Source organism: Zingiber officinale, chromosome 9B, assembly GCF_018446385.1.
Source record: "Zingiber officinale cultivar Zhangliang chromosome 9B, Zo_v1.1, whole genome shotgun sequence".
Taxonomy (NCBI): domain Eukaryota; kingdom Viridiplantae; phylum Streptophyta; class Magnoliopsida; order Zingiberales; family Zingiberaceae; genus Zingiber; species Zingiber officinale.
The window spans coordinates 117,709,633-117,733,167 of NC_056003.1; the positions used below are offsets into that span (position 1 = coordinate 117,709,633).

Genomic DNA, 23,535 nt, shown 5'->3' on the forward strand with positions numbered 1-23,535 from the left:
TAAATTTTCAAAATAATCAAATAAATAAATCAAACTCAAGTTGATTAAAAAAAACTAAGTTAAGTGAAGTTTTATCAATCATTTTAATGATTTAATTCATTTTAAATTTGATTTAATTTAATTCAAATATTTTATCAAATAAACTTGAATATTATATAATTTAACTCGGCTAGTGCCTAGGTTTGGCTCACGAGTTACTTTCTCCGTACGAAGAAGTTGAATAGGTCCAACGGTTCGACCGGCGGTTCGCGGTAGTTGCAGTTGTCTAAAAACAAACAAACTGGACTCCTCCCACGCGTGCCGAATCCCACTCACGTGCTTGCTCGTGCTGAAATGTAGAGCTTTCCCTTCCTCCTTTGCCTCAACTCCACTCCTCCTCCTCCGCTTCGCCTCCTCGCTCCTCCCATCGCCCCTTTCCGCTCATTCCCCCTCTCTTCCCTTCTCCTCTCCTCCCATCGCCTCCGCCATCCCAATCCAACCATCCTCCCTCGGCTCGAAACCGCAGCGAGGAATCGAGGAAGTTTCATTGCGGTTTGCTTCAACTTCTTCTTGGTTTTTTTCCCTTTCGGGGGTATTTTGGGCATCAACATGAGCAGCGGCAATGGCAATGGTGTTGGGCACGCATCGCCTCGCCGAGCTCTGTTCCGCCCTCGCGACGTCGCGTTTCGGAAGGCGCCGATCGGGAGCGCGTTCCTGGGGAAGAGTACGAGTGCGACTCCTCTCTGCGTAGGGAAGAAGAAGGGAAGAAGGGCGGTGAAGGCGAGCATGAGGGCGGTCTTCTGCAACCCTCGCGGCGTAGCGGCGGGCCTTTCTTCTTCAAAGGTCAGTTCTGCTTTTTATTGCTTTTGGAGTGCATTTATTTTGTATGCTGCTCAGTCTCGGTCAAATTCTGGGGTTGTTGTCAAGCTTGCTCGTGCTGAAATGTAGAGCTTTCCCCTTCCTCCTTTGCCTCCCCTCCACTCCTCCTCCTTCTCCGCTTCGCCTCCTCGCTCCTCCCATCGCCCCTTTCCCCTCATTCCCCCTCTCTTCCCTTCTCCTCTCCTCCCATCGCCTCCGCCATCCCAATCCAATTACCATCCTCCCTCGGCTCGAAACCGCAGCGAGGGATCGAGGAAGTTTCATTGCGGTTTGCTTCAACTTCTTCATTTTTTTTTCCCTTTCGGGGGTATTTTGGGCATCAACATGAGCAGCGGCAATGGCAATGGTGTTGGGCACGCATCGCCTCGCCGAGCTCTGTTCCGCCCTCGCGACGTCGCGTTTCGGAAGGCGCCGATCGGGAGCTCGTTCCTGGGGAAGAGTACGTGTGCCACTCCTCTCTGCGTAGGGAAGAAGAAGGGAAGAAGAGCGGTGAAGGCGAGCATGAGGGCGGTCTTCTGCAACCCTCGCGGCGTAGCGGCGGGCCTTTCTTCTTCAAAGGTCAGTTCTGCTTTTTATTGCTTTTGGAGTGCATTTGTTTTGTATACTGCTCAGTCTCGGCCAAATTCTGGGGTTGTTGTGAAGTGTACGGACAACATAGCAATGTTTAGTTCAAATCTCCCATTCCTAAATCTATCTGTCTTCGTGTCCCACATGTCGTCCCAGTTTACCGCCGACGGCCAGACTTTCGGCCGTCACTCCGATTAACACTATAATTTTTAGAGAAGGTGAACCCAAGGGGATAGTCATCAATACGATCGACGTCAAAATCTGGCCGAATTTGAGCAGGGGCTCAGATCACGAGAGAGGAAAGTCTGTGGCGACTCCCTTGGGTTCATTTTCCCTAAGGATTATAGTGTTGATCGGGGCGATGGTCGGAGGTTGCCAATATTAGGTGGGACGATAGTAAAATACAGAGATATATTGGGGACAGAAGATTTGAACTAAGTAATGTTAGGACAAATTAAATATGTTAATGAGGTTTTTTTTTAAAAAAAATAATTCTTAATATACATGTTAATCGCAAATAGAATTATAAAAAAAAATCTCAAAGAAAAGTTTAGAGATAAGCACGTAAAATTATAACCCATTATTTTCACTTTTATAAGTGTTTTTTTCCCCTGTAAATTATTTTTTTATAAAATTTTACTATTTTCTTTATCTTAGATAACAATTTTTTTAGTCATACATTACAAATTATATATCTTTATTTTTTATATCTATATAATTTTTATTTAATATTTTAATCAATTATGACCTTTAATTTAATTTATTTATAATTTTTAATTAATAAATTAATAAATTTATGTTTTTTAATTTAATTTAGTTTATAATTTTTATTTAATATTTAATCAACTAATAAATTTTTATTTAATTATAGTCTATATTTTTTTTAACTTATTGGATATATTTATTTTTAAAAAGAATTATCATTTTAATTACTACTTACTATTTATGGAATAAAACATTATAATTAAATATTTTATAAAATAATTTATTTTAAAAATATTTTATAATATGATATTATCATTAATTATGATTTCACTGAGAATAAAATAGATTTAAAAAATCAAACCAACTCTTGAATCAAAAACTTCAAACTTTATCTTGAGATTTTTTATTTGACAAACTTTAGATAAATCTTATATATTACAATCGTCGGTTGGACGGTTTTAAAATTATAGATTCGATGATTCATAACAGTTTAAAACGTTTATGATTTATGTTTTTGAACCTTCGAAAATAAGTATTGTTGTTTTATGATTCCATTCACAATTCAATGTCGGTTCGTGGTTTAAAATTATTATAATTTAAAAAAAAATATTTTAAAATTATAAATTTATAATATAAAAAACAACTGTAGGAATCGGGCCGTTGACCCTTTCCGAATTCACATTAAATAATTTAAGATTAATAAATTATAAGATTAACTTTAATAAAAAGTTAAACCGACATCAAAAATTTCAAGATAAATAAATAAAAAATTAATTTAAATAGTAAATTAGAACAATACTTTATAATTTAAAATAAATATATAAAAAATAAAATTAATTAATTAAAATTGAAACACATCATTAATAAAATTAAAATATTATAAATACATTAAATAAAAAATTATAATTACAGAACCTAAAAAAATAAAAATAATGAATGAATTGGCAAATCAAATCGGTAGTTGAACCGACGGTTGTTCGTTAATTAATTGAGGATCCAACTTGTATCGATCTATCTAAATATGAGTCGATTACGAATTGAACCTGTTGAATTGAGTCAACAAATAATTGTTTTATTGACTTGATTGGTCCGAATTAGGTTTAGTTAGATATAGATTTTTTTAAAAAAATATTAGAAATTAATTTTGATTTAATTTTTTTTTTTATTTTTTTTTTAAAAAATTTGTTTGAAATAGTTAGCCCATGACAAATCGAGTCGTGTCTAACATGGCACGTAAATTAAAATACATATTAAATTAAAAAGATATAATAAATATATGTATATATATATATATATATATATATATACTCAATAGATTGGATTTTAAAATTAGTTAATAAATTAAAATAATTTAATTATTTTTTAAAAATAAAACTATCAATTTAGATATATTTGATAATTATCTATTTTTTAAAAAAGGAAACTATTTTTTTCTTATATATTTCTCTAAATAACTTGATAGTATTATATTTATTAATTTTATCCATTTATAAAATTTTAAAGAATATTATTTTTTATTAGTCAATTCCATAAAACTCTTTATCTTTTTAATAAATTATTTTTTAAAAGATAAAAAGGAAGCAAAATAAAATTAATTTAATGTTTATTCATTTTTAAATAAAAAATAATTTAGTTATTTTCAGTGATTCATGCCATTTCATGAATAGCTTGTCTATTTAGACTAATTAATTCTATTTTTGGTAAATTAAATGCACATTTTGGAGTCTAGCTAGATCATCAACATGTTTGAAATTAAAATGCCTTCCAATGATAAATCTTTAATCTTAAAAAAGAATTAGAAAAAAAAAACACACTTTAATGAGCTGAAAACATGCTTTTGAGAATTAGAAATAATTCTCATCTCTGAAGAAATAATTGTAACTACATGTTCTAACAAAAAAATATATGTTAACATAAAATTTAAATTCAAACTAATAATAATTCATATAATCTTTCTAAAAATTTAAAATATGCTTCTATTGAAAACTTTGTGCATGAATGCCTTGACAAAATAGTTAAAGTTTAGGAAAAATAATCAAACTTTGTCAATCAGGCAGTTGAATATAAGTATCAGAGCTCTTGTAGTTAAAGTTCATAATGTAATCTAAGGGTAATCTTCTTCAGCCCTTGTCCTGTATTGACCGTGGAGTTTGTTGGTAAAGGGAAGGTTCATTAACGAAAGGGGAAAGAAGACAAAGGAAGGGAAAGTAAATTATTTATATTTCTTTTGTTTGAGAAGGAGGGAAGGTTCATTAACATAGCACGTATTACTCTATTTGAAGAAAAGAAAGATGAATGAAGATTAAATATATAAAGTTATAAAAATACATTCACTTATTAAATTAGACATTGATTTATTTTTTTAATATTAATATTTATTTTATAAATATAAATTAGATAATTTTTTAATTCAGAATTTTTTTTATTATATTACCATTTAAATTGGTTACTTTTGATTAAAAATTAATTCTTTTATACTGCCATTTAATTAATAAATCATCAATTTATTTCTTTATTTGGGAAAAATATTACTTTATTCAATTAATAAATTTTATTTTTCCTGATTTTAAATGAATAATTTCACGGCATCTAGACCACTTCATATTACTTCTATTATACCTAATAATATTCAAGAATCCTATAAGTTATCAAAGCTCTAACATCAATTCATCATCTATTTGGGAGAAAAAAAAATCTACTAGTGTGTTAAACCATTTTGTAACTCCATAGGAGAGAACTATAATTTGAAAATACAATTAGAAAATTGTTGTTGACTATTCCCCTCATCAATAATATTCATTGAACTTAGATACGAGGTCACACTCTGAATTAGTTCCCATAACAAATATATCCATTCCACTATAATACGAATAAAGTATATCCAATCATCAAGTAACAAGTCTTATATTAAATAATAATAGTCTAATAAACATCCAAAATCATCGAAGTACATAGTATCCAAATGAATAATACATAGCATCCAAATATAATCATCCAATTATATATCACATAACAAATAACAAACTAATCATGCAATGGATTGTCTCCATCATCATTTGGAATAACAAGATTTTGTGATATTCACAAGGACGTACATTCAAGTAAAGCTCTCAACATCTTCGGGCATTGAACAAGATACAAATAGCACGTAGGAATTTTATGTTGCTCAATACCTAATTGACTCAACAAATTCCAAACTTCATTCTCAAAAATAGGAAGTTCATTTGACTTACCGATTTCATATGTTGAACTCATAATATCTTGAGCTACTTGTTCAATTGCATTGCTTATATCATCATCGTTAACTTTACCTTTCTTTGCCCTCTTGTTCTTGGATAATGCTCCAACAAAAGAGTTAGCTTGAGATTTAGTTGGTTCAGAACCAGGAGTTGGAATTTGGACATCCTTATTTACTACATCTATATTATCCAAATAGATTTCCTATTGAGATATCATAAATTCAACTTCAACAATAGTTTCAAAATGATTTCCACTAACATTATTCTCCACTTCCATGCTTGCTCTTTTCTTTCGCATTTCTAATACAATTTCAACATGTTGTCTCGTAGCCCTATCTTTCCCATATAATTGAACTAACGTCTCATAATTTTGAATATGCTTGCTTTTGCATTTGATAGCTTCTAGTTTTTATCTACAAGTTTCAATAAAATTGCATCAAACATTCATTCATAAATAATATCACAAGAGAAAATCCAATATAGTTTTCAAATGCATATCATGAAATGCATCTCAATTAGTTGTTGCCAAAATTTAGGTTCAGCAATGAATATTTCTGTGGTGGGATCCTATGCAAAACCACTCATACCAATCTTGAATAGATCATAACATGAAAACCAATATCTTTTAATATGTTTCATGCAATTCTGAATCTTGTCCTTATCGATAGGTTTGCCGATAAATTTTTCTTTCATTTCATTCATAATATTTTCAAATGCATGTGCAATAAGGTTCCACCAACCCTATTGCCTATATTATGTTTGTTCAAATAAATATGCATCAATAAGAGCATCATCCATTACTTTATTCCAAACACATTGATTATTCACCTTGCTTGCACTTGCATTTTCACTTTACAAGTCCTTTTGTAGCATCCTTAAAAATAAAAATATAGTAACAATTCAATCAAATAATCATATAACAACCATATGGCATAAAATTCAAGTAACATAATAAATTAAAATGTCAATACTCACCATCATCCAATTACAAGAGACTTTGTCCAAAACTACAAAATAAACAAATAAACATAAATATCATGTATTATAATCTAGCCACATAGTTACAACTATGGAATCCCTAACCAATTCTCCCCTTCTTGCATTTTCATGGTCATCTCAATTACTATGATTTTCCTCTTGATGTTCACTATTATTACTAAGTTTAACATCAACCTTGACAAACAATCCCTCATCTGGATCAACATTAATCAAGTAATTATGTAAAATACAACAATAGAGAATAATTTCTTTTGGGGGTTCAACACCATAATTTAGCTCCATTGAACTTCCTATAATAGGAGATCTCTTCTTAAGGACTCCAAAAGTTCTTTCAATTGTATTGCACAAAGAAGAATGTCAAACATTAAATAACTCCCAAGCATTTCTTTGTGGATTACGGCTATATTCTTTCAAATGATAACATTCTTCTCGATATGGTATAATAAGACCGCTTTTCAACATGAATCCAACATCAACAAGATAGTATTTTCCTAAAAAAAAATTATGTGTTATTAAATTGTAAGCAAGGAAAGCCTAATCACAATATATGTTATTTGATTTACCTTCTGGAATTTTAAGACACTCCTGTTTGATTAATGCATTTTTTATTATTCTTGAGTCGGATGATGCCCCTTCTCACTCGGTTAAGACATAAGTGAATTTCAGATCAAATATGTATGTTGCTAAAACATTTTGTGTTGAAAATCCTTTCTACCGTGAACCTTTGGCGCATTATAGGGAGAAACTTTAACACGAATATACATTCCATCTATTGCTGCAACACAATCCTAATATAAACCATATCTAAATTATTAATAATTATAGACATGAATATATACTAGTCAAAAGATAAGAATACTATTTTCACCTTAAAAAATAGGTAGAATTGATTGCTATTGAAGATTTCTAAGGAACTTGTGATCCATCTGGTTGTTTGAGAAATTTATCCTCCAACTCTATTATAGCTCTTAAAACATTATGGAAATGATGACTCACTGTTTCTCCCGATCGATAGAAAAAGAAGCTAAGTTCATAATTTGTAACATTATGACCTAAGAAATCCTTGTTGTTACTTATTCTTTCACGGAGATCCTTGTTGTAGGTCGTAAACCACCTTCTTTGACTAAAAGATTACACAATCCCACAAATGTAGAAGGACCCATTCTAATTATACTACGATATTGATCATTAGTTAGTACTTTTGTCATTATTCATTTAGTACATGTTCCCCTTTTGACCGTACAACACGAAAAATTTCACTATTTTATTTGTGCCTATTTCATGCATACCAAGCCGCAACAAAACAAACAACTTGGGCCGATGCGAGTTGATGCATATGATGCAACTTAATAAAATTATTACATTTATTGTTTTGATCACCCATCTATAATCAAATAAATGAAAAAAATAAATTATAAGTAAAATAAAATAATTAAATGAGAAACAATTAGGCAAATAATGTTTACTAAATAAGAAAAATAATTGACAAGAAGATGGGAGAATGTGATAAGTGAATATTGATGAGCTAATATTTTTCCTATTACTTTTTCCCAAAAAAAAAATGAAAGAGAGAGTGGCATCTCTATCTAATGTCTTCTTCTTGCTCTTTCTGGGTGGTCAGATAGGGAAACGAAATGAAATAGTCATTTCACGGGACAATGATAGTATGACAATTGGCCTTAAAAAAATAGTAAGGGAGGATTGCTTGCTGGTGGCTCCTAGTTCACCCCTTTGGTTCCGTTAGCTTAATTTACAACAAGACAATTCACATCTATAATTCAACACACAAGTCAACATGAATGTGTAAACACACAACACAAACCTTGACTCAACAAACCCAATTACAGAACACAACCTCAAATTCTAACAAACTCACAAGATCAGATAAAAAATTAGCCCCTAATTAAACTAAGAACACCAAACGACATTAATCAAAATAGAGTGAATCAATAGAAGCCACAACTTAACAATTGGAACGCCAAAAATCCAAAAGGAATATGGGTGGAAATACACCTTACCTGCGTGGCTACACGAGAAGTGGCTGTGAGAAGAGGAAGACACAATCGGTAGCAGCAAGAAGAGAAGGAGCAGCTTGTGTCTTGAGAAGAAAGGAGAAACACAAAGAGAGCAACACTTCTGTCAAAAACACACAATAAAAGAGCGTAAATTGGAATAGGGATAAATTGGGAATTAATATTTTAAACAATGATAAGATTGGAACAATAAATATTTTGGGTTCCCTTCGCCTTCCTTACACCCCAAATTGGGGTATAAGAAAATCTTCCTTTTCATCGGTAAGGAAAGTTAAAGTTCACCAATCCTTACCTTTCCTTTCCTTTAGCTCACTCCTACTAAACAAGGTTTAAAGTTCCCCTTCCTTTTATTTACCCTTCTCTCTCCTTCCCTCACCTCTTCCTAAATAGTGCATTCGAGGTGAATTTGTCTGTTCTTTTGATGATATAGAAATAGCTTAACTCTGCTGTTGTTGCCATGTATTACATTTGCTGCTAGTTTTATACTGCTCTCACCCAAATTCATTTGCTAATGCCAAAGTTCCCTCTTTTCTTTTTGATGCTGATAATCACAAGGCTCAGAGCCTTTGATACTTCCAACCTATAGAAAATTTTCTAATGAAATGGTGGAAATTAGATCAAATGAACCCAACTGAGAATAATTATATTCATCAAGTAAATGACTCATAAAATTCACTAATTAAAGTTCTCATACAAGTATTTCTTCTAGTACAAAGATATATGCAAATAAGTAAAGAAGAGAAGATTTACCAAGAGCTCATAGAGAATAACCTTTCTTTTGTTTTCCAAGCCCTGGACATTGTTTAACTTGAGCACCAAATCGAACAAGAATCACTAGAGAATTCACACACATTAATTCAAGCCAAACAACTCCCAAAGCATATACAGAACAACAAGCTATAACAGATAATGTTCAAACACCTCCAATCAATTGGAAGAAGCTTCAGGTGATTGATTGTGGACAAATAACCATTGCACAACTAGTGATCAGACCAATTGAACAAAAAAAATTCTTCTAGTCAACTAGAACCCAGTCAAAGTTAACTAAAGCCTGAACAAAAACATCCTATGAATATACAGTTTATAGTCGACCCTCGAGTTGACTCAACCTCCAACATGTCAAAATTTCAAATAATAATTTGGTTTAGAATATCTAGTTTTCTTTCTTATCTTCTAATTAGCGGTTTGATAGCTAATGTTATAAAAAAAAATCTAATGGAATATATATTAAATTTTAGTGTGTATCTCATTTTGTGCTTCTAATTTCATTTTTGCCTCAGTGTGGCCTCTACTATTTATATTATCCTAATTTCTGATAGATAAATAAAAAAAATTAAACTGGTTAATAATCCTAATTCTAGCAATGGAAAATACTTGATAGTATGTCTTTCAATTTTTTACATTTTTTTCTTAGACATAATGACAATGAAAACCATTTTGTATACCTTATAGAATGTTTGTTTTACTACAATACCTTTAGAATTAGCAAAAAAGTATCATCCTTTATCCCTTAAAATACCCTTAGCGATAAAGTAGTCTCATTGTTGTATACATGGCTAGTCTCTAATTACTTACAACTCAGGAAAGGTCTGCCTAATTTATTTTCTTATGATTACCAAACCTACATCTTCTACCAATCTTAATTCGAAACCCTGTGTACATTTCTCCATTTAAGCACTGGAGTGTCTATTTTCTGATATGTTCATGCTTTGAGCAGCTTGCAAAAAATTTCAAGCTGGACACGCATTCTGAATTGGAGGTACTCGTTCTTCCTTGATGAGTAATACTTTGAATTTGTTTACTCGTGTTGATGCTTTTGTGCATAATATGCACAGGTCACTGTTCATGATTGCACATCAAGTTCTCCTATACAAATTGAATTTAAAGTAAGCAATACGAATGGTTCCTTGGTGCTACATTGGGGTGTAATTCATCAGGGAAGAAAGTAAGGAGAGATCCTTTGTTGGGATTTTCTTTGTTTCCTGAGATAGATCTTTGTCTTATTATGGCTTTCCATGCACCACTGAATATTTATAGCATTTTCTCAGTGATTGGTCACTTCCTTCTTGTCATCCGGAAAGAACACAATTATACAATAATGAAGCTCTTAGGACAGGTTTCACAAAAGTATGATAATTACATTGTAGATCATCAGTTGTAAGTTACTGATTCAAACAAACATCCAGACGATTCACTTTTCTACTTGCTTATCTATAGTTGGGTTCTATCTCTTCACTGAAACTAGAGATTGAGGATCCTGAAGTCCAATTTGTTGAGTTTCTCATACTTGATGAGACAGCAAACAAATGGTGGGTTCTATTTTTTGTGATTAAAACAGTTGAGAGCTAATGCCTTCTTGTTATTGTCCTTGTCTTTACTAAAATTCATACTTATGCTATGCATTTGTTTTGTTAGGATAAAAAATAATGGTCAAAATTTCCGAGTTCAATTGTTGGAACAAGACTATCTAATTCAACATGTTCCAATCTCTATAAATCAAAATGTTGCAGTACCAGCAGACCTTGTTCAGGTTCAAGCCTATCTTAGGTGGGATAGAAAGGGTAGGCAGACATATACACCTGAGCAAGAAAAGGCAAGTGTTTTTTACTATATCATCCAAACTATTTTTTTATTGTGCCTAAACTTAACTTTTGTATGTATGTCGTTACATATAGAAGTCATCTAATGCTAGAACATGTATAGAAGTGTTCTAATTCTGGAGTCTATAACAAATCTTGGTTGCAAAAGTTGGCTAGAGAAAGCTAAGTGTATGAAAGTTCGTCCAGGTTGGTAGAGTATCCAGTTTAGTTCAGTTTTATTTTCATATGATCAATCAAAGTATATGTGGCTTGATAGAGTTGTAAACAATTTGTCCAAGATAAATGGGTATGGGATTGTCTTTTGTATCAAAGGTTGATATGAAGAAAGACTAGTGGACATGATGGAGCTATTTGGGTCGATAAGGGTTAGGGCAGAGAGAGGAGAGCTTGTTTGAGGTGGCAATTAACTGTCTTTAAAAGCTTTGTCATTCATTGTAGCAAATCCAATGCTCCCTCGGTCCCTCTTTTATGTGGCATTTTCTCCTCAAACTGAGCACCAGCCTAGTGGCCACTTGCTACGTGATCCTAGGTGCCATGATAGCCATGCGTTTACCAAGTTGATCAGATTGTTGGTTAAGCTTACAGCATTTGGATTGGCCCTTGTTCATACATGTCACCCATCTAATGTACTTTAAGATTGATGGGTAATTCTATCCACACCTAGCACAAAGTGCTAAAGGACTTCAGAAATTATGGTGTTTTACCTTTGTCTATCACAAATCACAATATGCATTTTTATATTTTTTATTATGTTAAGTTATCATGAATAGATCGAGTTTGAGGAAGCAAGACGAGAGCTTCAACTTGAGTTGGATAAAGGAACTTCTCTGGATCAACTACGAGAAAATCTCTTGAAGAGGGATACATCAAAAAAATCTTCACAGCAACTAGAGGCAGAAAATTATTCCAGAAATGAAAGAATTCATCGGAACAAAATGGGCATAACAGAAATTTTGAATAAAAATGTTGCAGAAATTCTAAAGGAAAAGACCACTCAAATATCCAAGGTTCCAACAGTGTTAGAACTCTGGTGTAAGTCTATACAGGAGCAGGAGGGTGAATTAGTTCTAAATCAGAAAGTATATAAGCTGGACAATATGGATCTTCGGGTTCGATCTACGTTCCAAAAATTTCCTTTTTATATTTGTTATACTAAGTTAATTTTACTTAAGATATATATTGTTGTTTGAAGGTACTAGCAATTGAATCTCTTGGCAGGAAAAAAGTTTATTTGGCTACAGATCATAGTGAACCACTTATTCTTCACTGGGGACTATCAAGGAAAGCAGGAGAGTGGATGGTGAATTTTTAACCTGAAGTTCAATGTGCCTGAGAATTAGAGATGAAATTGTTTCTTGTGATATATATTATACACTAACGAGATGTTGCTATTATCCAGATACCCCCTTCAAGTGCAATGCCTTCAGATTCAGTATTGCTAGAAAAGTCTTGTGAAACCCCTTTTACCAAGGCTCTCATAGAAGATCAGTTTTATCAGGTAGGCATGATCAGTCTTTCAATTTGGAATATGGGACAACTTTCCTGCATGAAAATGTTTATATTGGTGCATAAGTTCTTGGATTCTACAATGATGTTCTAATTGATCTAGAAGATACACTATTATTGAGACTTTTTTTTTTTGTTTCCAGAAGTTAATCTAGGAATGTTCTAATAAATTAGATGGTCATTTATCACAATGTATTTCATCAACAGGCCATTCAAGTAGAGATTGATGGGGATGACCATATTGGAATGCCATTTGTTCTTCGATCTGATGACAAATGGATAAAGAATCATGGTTTTGATTTTTACTTCGAGTTGGATATTAGAAGTGTTGAGAGTAGCGAGGTATTTCCTTGTCATTTCTCTTGATCAAAGCTGGTAAAACCTGGAATGCTGTTTTTTTTTGTAGTTTTGAATTTGTATTCATTCAAATTAAAGGTAGTTGGTGATGGAAAAGGCACAGCAAAATCATTGCTTGACAGGATTATAGACCTTGAGGCTGAAGCCCAGAGATCTCTTATGCACAGGTATACTCTGATATTTTATGTCACTACCAATAGATTTCCACCACTGGCTTCTTGTCGAACAATCTGATGATCTAAGGAAGTTAGTTATACAGTCTTTCAGAACATAGAAACATCAATTTTACATTCCCGACAATTTTCCCTTCAAAATAAAGTTTAAGAACCCTCAAAATATGTTAAAATAAATGGTTGAAACTATTGCATATATAACTTTACCATTTTGTCTTTACTTTTTGCATATATTCAATCTGAAATTTCATCGAAGAGTTTAATTGTTTGATAAAACCTTTCTATCTCAAAGCTTCTTAATGAAATAGTTTGATTGATCTTCATCAGAGTTATTGGGTTTATTGGAGTTGTTAACTATATATGCCATAGGTTTAGTACCAAATTGGACATTTTACTTGGTATTGGACTGGACATTCCTGGGGTATGGTTTTTGTTCTTCAATCCACTTTAGGAGATTGCAACTTTAATATGACAACACAACCTCCTTTCCCATTACCGTCATTAAAATCCTAATTTCCACTGATCAAGCATTCTCCATCTCGACTTAAAACCTTAATTTTGTTTCATCTCCATACTTTTTCCATCCTCCACCTTTTCTAAATTAAACTTACTTTTAAACATATTCTCCACATGCCTCACCCATTCTAGCATTACTCCCTCTTATAGAAGATGATCAGAACCTAGATCACGCGTATTTGGAACATTTTTTATCTTCACTAGTTGCAATTTCGATGATATCTCTCCTCTTAGAGTAAAATAACTTGCTAATTCAATGATATCTAAGTTTTAATTTGCCCAAACTAGCTATTTTTTGTTTTTTTGAACTCCAACTATCCTACATTAGCTGTTCATATCATGCAAACTCTTGGATGATTATCAGTGTTCTGTCAGTCTGTCTATTTCCTGAACATTCCTTATATCGTTGAAATTGTATGTAGTTTTAACTCACTTTCTGAATTTCTTTTTACTATTGTATATGGAAGACATAAACTGTTGGTCTAATTGACTCTCATGGCATCATTTTCCCCCAAATACATCTTATGAAGGTAGAAAAAGTTTTCTGATGTTTGTTGACTAAACTGGCTAATTTGTCGTTCTACAGATTTAATATTGCTGCTGATCTCACAGAGGAAGCTAGAGATGTTGGGTTACTAGGGTTTGCAGGTATTCTTGTTTGGCTGAGATTTATGGCAATGCGACAGCTCATTTGGAACAAGAACTACAATGTCAAGCCACGGTATATATCCTCCCATACTGAAAACAAATTGTTGCTTATTCATCTTTCCAATCTTGGATGTGTAAACCTATTAGAGTGATGCCTAAGATTTCACAAAACAAAATATATAGAAACCCATTCAGTAACTTCAGTCATTGATGTGGTACCTCTAAATTTGTTGTCATAAGATTCAGAGCACTATCCATGAAAAGTGGTCACCATCCTTGTACCTTACTTTTACCAAAATCAAATCTAATAGGTGATCAGGGAACTTCAGAATTTTACAAACTCTAGGATTGATATGGATCCATTAATCTTTCCTTTTTTCTAGGATTATTCACTCACTCATGAAAAGAGTTAATTCACAGATATTGACATGAATAATATTGGATCATATTAGAGAACTCCATACGATCAGGATGTGTTTAGTATTAAGTTGATCTGAATAACCAACCAAGTAAAAAATCTTGATTTAGATAGAGGCACAAGAAGAACATACAAGGCTTGCCTTAGGTTCTAATTCGTAAGCAGATGTTAGCATATTATATGTCAACCGAAATGAGAAGGTTCAATTTGATGTCTACCTCCATATAACAACAATATTAGAATTACTTGAAGGAATATTGAAGGAAGTCAGGAAACACAACACCAGTTGCTCAAAATATACTGATACTTTAGTGTGTACATGGAGGAAGTAGCTTGATAAAACTCTCAATATTGCATTGCCAATCCGTCTTCAGTGCTAAAAGAAAACTTTAGTGGATCATGTGGCCGTCATACTGATACTTATAGCACAGAAATTGTGAGTCTGCCATCAACTTCTAAAGTGTTACTTCAAATTGGATTTTTGGCATACAATTGAAATAGTATAATTTTGGTCCTATGCTATGTAGAAACTTGATACACTTTGGCATGCTTCAAAATGTGGTGAGATCAACTTGAGATTTAATCTATAATCCTCTTTCATTTTTCTTCTTTTGCTGCTAAATATAAGCCTAAAACAATTAGAGTCAATCAAATTAAAATTGTAGAGCACCAAGTTATAAAAGAATGGCAAACATTTCAACTAATGCTTATACCTTATTAATATCAAAATGAAAGTCATGCATCAGATGAAAGCTTTGATTCTTGTAGCATCCTAGTGAAAATTAATCCCATAATTCTTGTACACATATTAAGTAATGTTGTTAGGACAACTATTATTAAAATTGGTTTCTTCAGATGTCTATAAAGACATCGTCTAAACTACTTAGAGTTGAACTTGAATTGACACAATTAGAACTATAACAAACTAAGGTATAGGTATGGTATATATGCATCATCCTTTCTTCTACTAGGTGCTTCCCTCCCTCTTTTTTTTTATCATGTTTTATCTCCTCTCTATGACCAGTAGACGAAATCAAAGGATGAGCCATAGGAAGAGAACCTTCCTGTCTTGGTTGGTTTGCACTATATCAGCCAAAAAGACCTGTCTTTGTTTGTACTATCAATGATAATATATTGACATTTACAGTGTTAACCTAGTATTGATATAAGTTGGAACAACACATTTTAGCCATGTCAATCGATACTAGTCAATACTTGAAATCATGCCCACTATATGCATCTCCAAGTGTAAGACTAATGACAATCTGGTCCTATAATTTTTGGTGGCCATTTTGAAAGTAAGGTTCTGTACAACTAGAGCCTAGAAAGATTTTCCATGTTCAAGTTTTTGAGATCAAGAACCTTTTAAGCCTCCATGTGGAGTTGATGTGAAGAGCATATCCTAGGTCACTTAATATTGAGAGAGACAGTTGAGGTGAATTATGCTACTAGGAAAAAAGATCATCTCACTCTATACAATTTTCAGAACACCTAATATAAAAACTTGAAAGATCTAACCATACTAGAAGTCATCCTAGATATTTGTTACCTAGGCTCTCATTCTATTTTATACTTTTTGTGTGTTGCATATGGATCTCTTGACATCTCATAAAGATCTAACCAAAGAAAATATCTCATGCTTGTATTTCTAAGTCTAGTAAAGAAAATGTTGGACATGACCAATACTTTGATATGAATTGGACTACAATTTGTCATTTGCAGTGAGATTAGTCAAGCTCAAGACAGGCTAACAGATCTTCTTCAGAACATTTACAAAGACTCTCCCCAATATAGAGAGATCTTGCGGATGATCATGTCTTGTATTGGTCGGGGTGGTGAAGGTGATTTTGGCCAACGCATCCGAGATGAAATATTAGTTATCCAGGTATAGTTAGCTAAATCTAACTCATACTTTCTTTTCATACTTTTATTACATGAATTACATGTCATTATTTTCATTCTAGAGAAACAATGCCTGTGAGGGAGGAATGGTGGAGGAATGGCATCAGAAGTTACATAACAACACTAGCCCTGATGATGTAGTGATATGTCAGGTACTTGTTAACGATAATTCCTAAGCTTAGATTGTTTTACAGGAAGAGGAAGCTGACTCCTTCTATTTTCCAGGCACTTATTGATTATATTAAAAGTGATCTTGATATCAGTGTTTACTGGGGCACTTTGAATAAAAATGGAATAACTAAGGAACGGTTACTGAGCTATGACCATGCTATTCATTCTGAACCAAGTTTCAGGGATAACCAGAAGGAGGGTCTTTTACGTGATCTTGGAAACTACATGAGGACTCTGAAGGTACATTCTTTTCTGCTTTAAGTACTTTTTTCTGATGGAAAGTATGTTGCAGTCCAAGTATTAAACATGTGTTTACAATTATATTGTAAATAACTTCACCTTATAAGACTGTAACTTGAAAATTTCTATTAGGATAAAAGGAAGTCGCATATAATGTTTGTTTGATTCTAATATTTAAGAATAATTTGGAAAATCATACTAATACTTTATATCTCCCTTTTTTAACTATCTTCTCGTCATCTTCTAACTTAACTTTGATTCTGTATAGGCAGTTCACTCTGGTGCAGATCTTGAGTCTGCTATCACAACTTGTATGGGTTACAAGGCTGAGGTAGCTTACTTTTGCTTTAGAAATTTCTTATTCTTGATGCTTCACTAACTTAAATTCTACCATTCAGGGCCAAGGCTTTATGGTTGGTGTTGAGAAAAATCCTATAAGGGGCTTACCGTCTGGATTTTCTGTAATTAAATTCTGTTTTTTTTTCCTTTTTCTGGACAATCACTAAAGACTATTACTTATTCGATATCAATGTTCTGAATTCGATCGAACAGGGTCTAATGGAATTCATTCTAAAACATGTTGAAGATAAGGTGGTGGAGCCTTTGATTGAGGTAAGTAGCGCCTTGCAAGGAGTTATTTTTCTGTCCTTTTGTAACACATCATATGACGATTATTTTATCAGTATTTTTCATCAAGTTCCACATCAATCCTCAAACACTTTCTTGTTCATGAATTTGTTCAGAATCTTGGCACAAAAAATAGCAGGGATAGTTCATTGAAAGGTTTAGCAATTGAAGCCGCGTTCCAACTCTATTTAGATGGCTTACAAAAACAACAGAGAAGTGGAGAGAAATTTAGGTGTTTACAAAACTCTCAAGAACCAAATTATTATATAGTTAGACAAATTGAAACAATTATTTTCAAATTTATGAAACCTAAGGGAGACCAAAAACAATTTTGTTAATGCAATTATAAATGATTCAAAAGGTTCTACATATTATTTGTCCTATAAACTTACATAAAAAGTTAAGATTCATGTAGTTGATTTCAGAAAGTTGCTATTTAAGGCTCTATTGCTATTGTTTTCGAGCCATTTTTGAGGCATCAATGTCTCATCTACTTTCACAAAGTAGCAAACTCCTCGCACCTGTAGACGAAACCATTTACATACATTCTACATGCCTCTTTTTTTTCCTTGAATAGTGTATACTGATTCTAGAGGCCCTTTCAGGGGTTGCTGGAGGCACGAGTTCAACTGAGACCATTGCTTCTCAATGCCCACGAGCGCATGAAGGATCTTATCTTTTTGGATATTGCCCTTGATTCTACTGTCAGGACAGTTATCGAGAGAAGTTATGAAGAACTAAAAAATGCTGGGCCACAGGTCTTCAAATACTTTTCCTTTTTCATGCTTTGGTTTTTTTTTTCATGCAAAATTTTGTTTTGATAACTTGATACTGATAGTCATGTCTCCAATGCCAGAAAATTATTTACCTCATTTCCCTGATTCTTGAGAATCTCGCATTGTCTACAGATGATAATGAAGATCTCATATATTGCTTGAAGGTGATTAACTATCGAATTTAAAGTACTCTCTTTTTTATTTGCATCTTCACTGATCAACATTTATATTTTCTGTAGTGAATGCTAGATGTATGCAAATATATTATATTCTTCTCGAAAAGATCATAATATTTTGAACTTTGTATTATCAGTTTTCGAGCTCAATAGAGGGTTAAGATTCATGTAGCTAATCTGAAATGATTAAGTAATTGGTAAAAACATAGATTGATAATGAAGAAAGATGTTATTGGTCACTTTTTCTGCAATCTAATTCTTTAATTTTGGACTATTATCTACTGTGTCTTCTATGTATGGTTCCATTATGTTTGAAGGTATGAGTTTGATCTTCGTCTCGAAATAGAAGCACTCTAAATTTTGATACTTGGCACTCTAAATTTTGATACTTGGCACTCTAAATTTTGATACTTGGCGAGCATTCACCTTAGAACTCTTATAGAGGATAAAGAACAAAAAAGAAAACATAAGATTAAGTGATTTGGAATAAAAGAATTGGATCTCTTTTACAGGACTGAAGGGGCATCACCAAGGGATGAAAAGACAATTCCAACGGGGGCATAGGTGTGGTTAGTAGGTGGAACAATGTCGAACAAAACAGTTTCCAGCAGTGTCGTTCGACATTGTTTCTGGCAATGTCATTTGACATTACTTCAATGCGCATGAGGAAGGGCAATGCCAATACCCTCCTCAATTGCTTTCACAGTTTAGGCTTCTTAATGGGAGGATGAATCAAGGTTGTCGGACTCAAATAAGGCATGTACTGCTGACCATAATTTGTAGAATGGATCAATTTGGGGGTCAAGATCGGATAGATAAGATCGGATCGGTCAGGATCGAATATTGATTCTTTTGATTCGAACATGAATACCATAAACAATCATTTAAAGACCTATTGATTCAATAGAATACCAAGAAATAAGACATCCAAAACTTGTAATTTTGGAGAAAAGAATGAAAGAAAATATTCGTGATAATCAAAACCGTAGAATATCAACTAAACTTTTAAATAGTCTCCAAACCCTAACAATGCAAAAGAGGAAAATAACCCTAATACAATGACAAAAATTATTCGGAGCCTCCAAAACTGCTTCAAACGATATTTTTAAGCCTAGAATTGGACAGTTACTAATAATAAATCTAGATCTCTGAATAAGTTTCAATTTAATATATTGTACGTCCCGTGGTTCAACCCGAGTCAAAAGTTATAACCTCTCAAAATGTAGAATCTTAGGATCATAGAGTCGTACCAATCCCATCGATCCTACTCTGATTCCACTACAAAACTCGATCCCAGATCAAGTGTTTCCGGATTGTAAGATCGTACAATCCTATAATCTAGATCGTGATTTTGCAAACCATGCTTCTACCTATTAATTGGGCAAAGCTCTAACCGACTGACTCGAGCTAATAATCTCTTTCATGATTTCATTTTCCTTTTATATCATCTTGAGTTGTTGTTGCTTGTAGATATATTACGTACTAGTCAATCAAGTTTCAATTTATTCTTATTTATAAGAAAATGAGCTTTTTTTATCAATCACAAATATATATATATATTTTTTCAAATGACCCAACATTGATTCACTCTATTCTTGTATTGCTTTTGAAGGGATGGAACCATGCAATGGAATTGACAAAGCAAAAGGACAATCAATGGGCACTATTTTCAAAGTCATTTCTTGACAGAACCCGACTTTCTCTATCGAGCAAGGCAGAATATTACCATCAAATTTTGCAACCTTCAGCTGAATATCTTGGATCATTTCTTGGTGTTGATCAATGGGCGGTATGTAATTGCATAGGGATTCATAGGAATATTCATTGAAGTTGAAGTTCACATTAACAAGGACTTGTCTCTACAGGTAAGCATATTTACAGAAGAAATTATTCGAGCTGGTTCAGCAGCTTCTTTATCTACACTTGTTAATCGATTTGATCCTATTCTTCGGACAGAGGCACATTTGGGAAGGTTTTCTCAAAAACTTTCTGCTTGCAATTTTAGATAGCGCATTTTGGTGCTGTCATTGGCCGCGACTGCCCGTGTTGTGCCCGGCACAACACAAAAACATGTTGGCCGGGCCCGAGCCTTGCCTAGCCCTCTAGGCTCATTTTGATACCATTAGTCCAATCATAGTCTAATGATCATATACTTCAACATAAACTGCTAATTAGTATCACATACTTCAACTACCTAATTGTTTGATGACTGAAACAGTTGGCAGGTCATAAGCCCTGTTGAAGTTGCTGGATATGTTGAAGTTGTAGATGCATTGCTTGCAGTTCAGAATAAATCTTATACACGACCAACAATTTTGGTTGCGAAAAGTGTGAAGGGAGAGGAGGAAATACCTGATGGCACAGTTGCTGTTTTGACACCTGATATGCCTGATGTTTTGTCTCATGTCTCCGTGCGAGCTAGAAATAGCAAGGTCCTCTGATTTCATGCTAACACTTTGGTAGAACATTCTGAATCTACCTTCATTGTTCTTCATTATCACAATGCAGGTATGCTTTGCTACATGCTTTGATGCCGATATCTTCTCTGAGTTACAACGTAATGAAGGAAAGCTCTTTGGTCTAAAGCCCACATCTGGTGACATCGTATATAGGTAAGCTTTTATAGAGACACTTATCTCCTCCGACATGATTAGTCTTATTTCTGATGTAAATTGCAATATCTTATCTTTCAGTGAGATGGAGAAGAGTGAGCTTGAAGATATGAGTACAGATGAACAATCATCGTCGTCGGTAACATTGGTTAAGAAACACTTCAGTGGCAAATATGCCATATCAGCAGAAGAATTTACTAGTGAAATGGTTTGTGTCAAACCAAAAGTTCTATCAAGTCAATTCTGTTTTTTTTTCATATACGAAGTTATTAAGTTGAATCTTATAATCAGTATTAAGTACATTAAATTTTATTCGTTTAACAAACTGTAAGAGTATTTCATCCTTTTAGGTTGGAGCTAAATCTAGAAACATAGCATTTCTAAAAGGAAAGGTGCCTTCTTGGGTGGGGATCCCCACATCGGTTGCTCTTCCATTCGGAGTCTTTGAAAAAGTTCTTTCAAATGATGCAAACAAGGTACCATAGTTCATATGAGCATTGTTTTTCTCCTCTCTTTTCTTTTTCTCATCTTCAATTTGTTGATTCATAACTGCAGGAAATTGTCAGTAAGCTACAGTTCTTGAAAGATAAGTTAGTTGGAGGAGAATTTGATGTGCTTATCGACATAAGGGAGACGATCTTGCAACTAGAAGCTCCTATTGAATTGGTACGTTTAATCAGTATACTTCCTAAAATTTGTATAGTTGCAAAGAGTTGTATAGGCAAGCTCAAGATGTTAAAAAAAAGATATACTACTACATTTGTCCCTATGGGACTAATGAACATGAAATATCATAGCTTTAGTGATACAACAACCAAGTGAGATCGGTTATATGTATCTTCCTACATTGTCATTGGACTCGATCTTCTACTATATCTTCATTTAAGAAAGTACTGTGATTCTTATTTTGGGGGTAAACAAAGCCCAATAGGTGGACTGGATTTATCGGTCGATAGTATTGCTGCTCATGATCATATCAGCTGATCTCGCTACTGTTAATTGTGTTTAGAATTTGGAACTTCCTCTTATTCAACCTCATTTTACTGTTTCTACCCTGCATCACTACTGGCTTGATAATCCAGAATGCATCAATTGGATAACTCTACTCCAGGTACAAGAGCTAAAGGAGAAAATGCTGGCATCAGGAATGCCATGGCCCGGTGATGAAGGCGAGCATCGGTGGGAGCTTGCTTGGATGGCAATAAAAAGAGTAAGAAGATTCCTGGCTTGATTTTGAAGAGATGATAACATTGCTTCATTCAGATATAGTTCTTTTAGCGCGAACAATTCCGAAATAATCACTGAACCTTCTTCTTTGTAACTAAGGTTTGGGCTTCAAAATGGAATGAAAGGGCATATTTCAGCACAAGGAAAGTGAAGTTGGATCATGATTTGTTGTGTATGGCTGTCTTGGTTCAGCAAGTCATTAGTGCTGATTATGCATTTGTCATCCATACTACAAACCCGTCATCCGGCGACTCGTCTGAAATTTACGCAGAGGTATGCATTCAAATCACTCCGGCTTCTCGAAGTATAAACTAAGACATGTTTTCTACTGAAGGTAGTCAAGGGACTCGGAGAAACTCTTGTCGGAGCCTATCCAGGTCGCGCATTGAGCTTCGTCTGTAAGAAGAACAATCTCAACTCTCCGAAGGTTTGTTTGTTTGTTTTGATGGAATATTTTCTTAATCATGAATCCTAAATAGTTCTAGCAAACCATATGTACTCAAAAATAAGATTCATGTACAAGATCTAGTTAACATCGAAAATTACAGCAACAATTAAGAATAAACCAAATTAGACTATGAATCTGAATGCAACGGAATCTCATTAGGCCTTTTCGATTTCAGGTCCTTGGTTACCCAAGCAAGCCAACTGGTCTCTTCATCAGAAGTTCAATTATCTTCAGATCTGATTCTAATGGAGAAGACTTAGAAGGTTATGCAGGAGCTGGTCTCTATGACAGGTCAGCTAATTCGTCAACTCGATTAGCTTCTAATTACATTGTTAAAGATCTATTTATGTCTTAATTCAGTGTGCCGATGGATGAGGAAGAGAAAGTGATACTGGACTATGTAGCTGATCCATTAGTAATGGATAAGAACTTTCGAAATTCACTGCTTTCGAGTATCGCACAGGCAGGTCATGCCATTGAGGAGCTCTATGGATCGCCGCAGGACATTGAAGGTGTCGTCAAGGATGGGGAGATCTTCGTTGTCCAGACAAGACCACAGATGTGATTCTTTTAGTCCCCCAAACAAAGTTAACTAGTAGATTATGATTCTATTTCTCAAATTGTACACCATAATTTTGAGTTTGAAAGGTCTCATTTTTGTTGCCGAGAGTTCATGGACTGTATCCTAAGAATTGGCACTGAGAATTAATAAAGAATATTTATTCACGGCACTGAGA

At 33.6% G+C, this 23,535-nt stretch overlaps 1 protein-coding gene across 1 annotated transcript; it reads left to right on the top strand.

Moving 5' to 3' along the window:
- The first annotated feature begins 911 nt into the window (after positions 1 to 911).
- On the top strand, positions 912 to 23,524 carry LOC122024575 (alpha-glucan water dikinase 1, chloroplastic-like). The gene is made up of 32 exons (XM_042583230.1): positions 912 to 1,416; positions 10,119 to 10,160; positions 10,237 to 10,346; positions 10,450 to 10,528; positions 10,619 to 10,710; positions 10,817 to 10,994; positions 11,772 to 12,110; positions 12,194 to 12,301; positions 12,401 to 12,499; positions 12,715 to 12,849; positions 12,943 to 13,031; positions 14,140 to 14,274; positions 16,342 to 16,504; positions 16,584 to 16,673; positions 16,747 to 16,932; positions 17,201 to 17,263; positions 17,331 to 17,393; positions 17,485 to 17,544; positions 18,165 to 18,317; positions 18,416 to 18,499; positions 20,124 to 20,300; positions 20,377 to 20,483; positions 20,730 to 20,943; positions 21,020 to 21,123; positions 21,205 to 21,331; positions 21,474 to 21,599; positions 21,679 to 21,789; positions 22,235 to 22,333; positions 22,450 to 22,623; positions 22,685 to 22,777; positions 22,974 to 23,089; positions 23,159 to 23,524. The coding sequence occupies exons 1-32, from the start codon at positions 1,183 to 1,185 to the stop codon at positions 23,361 to 23,363; spliced, it is 4,155 nt and encodes a 1,384-aa protein (XP_042439164.1). The 5' UTR covers positions 912 to 1,182; the 3' UTR covers positions 23,364 to 23,524.
- Positions 23,525 to 23,535: the final 11 nt, after the last annotated feature.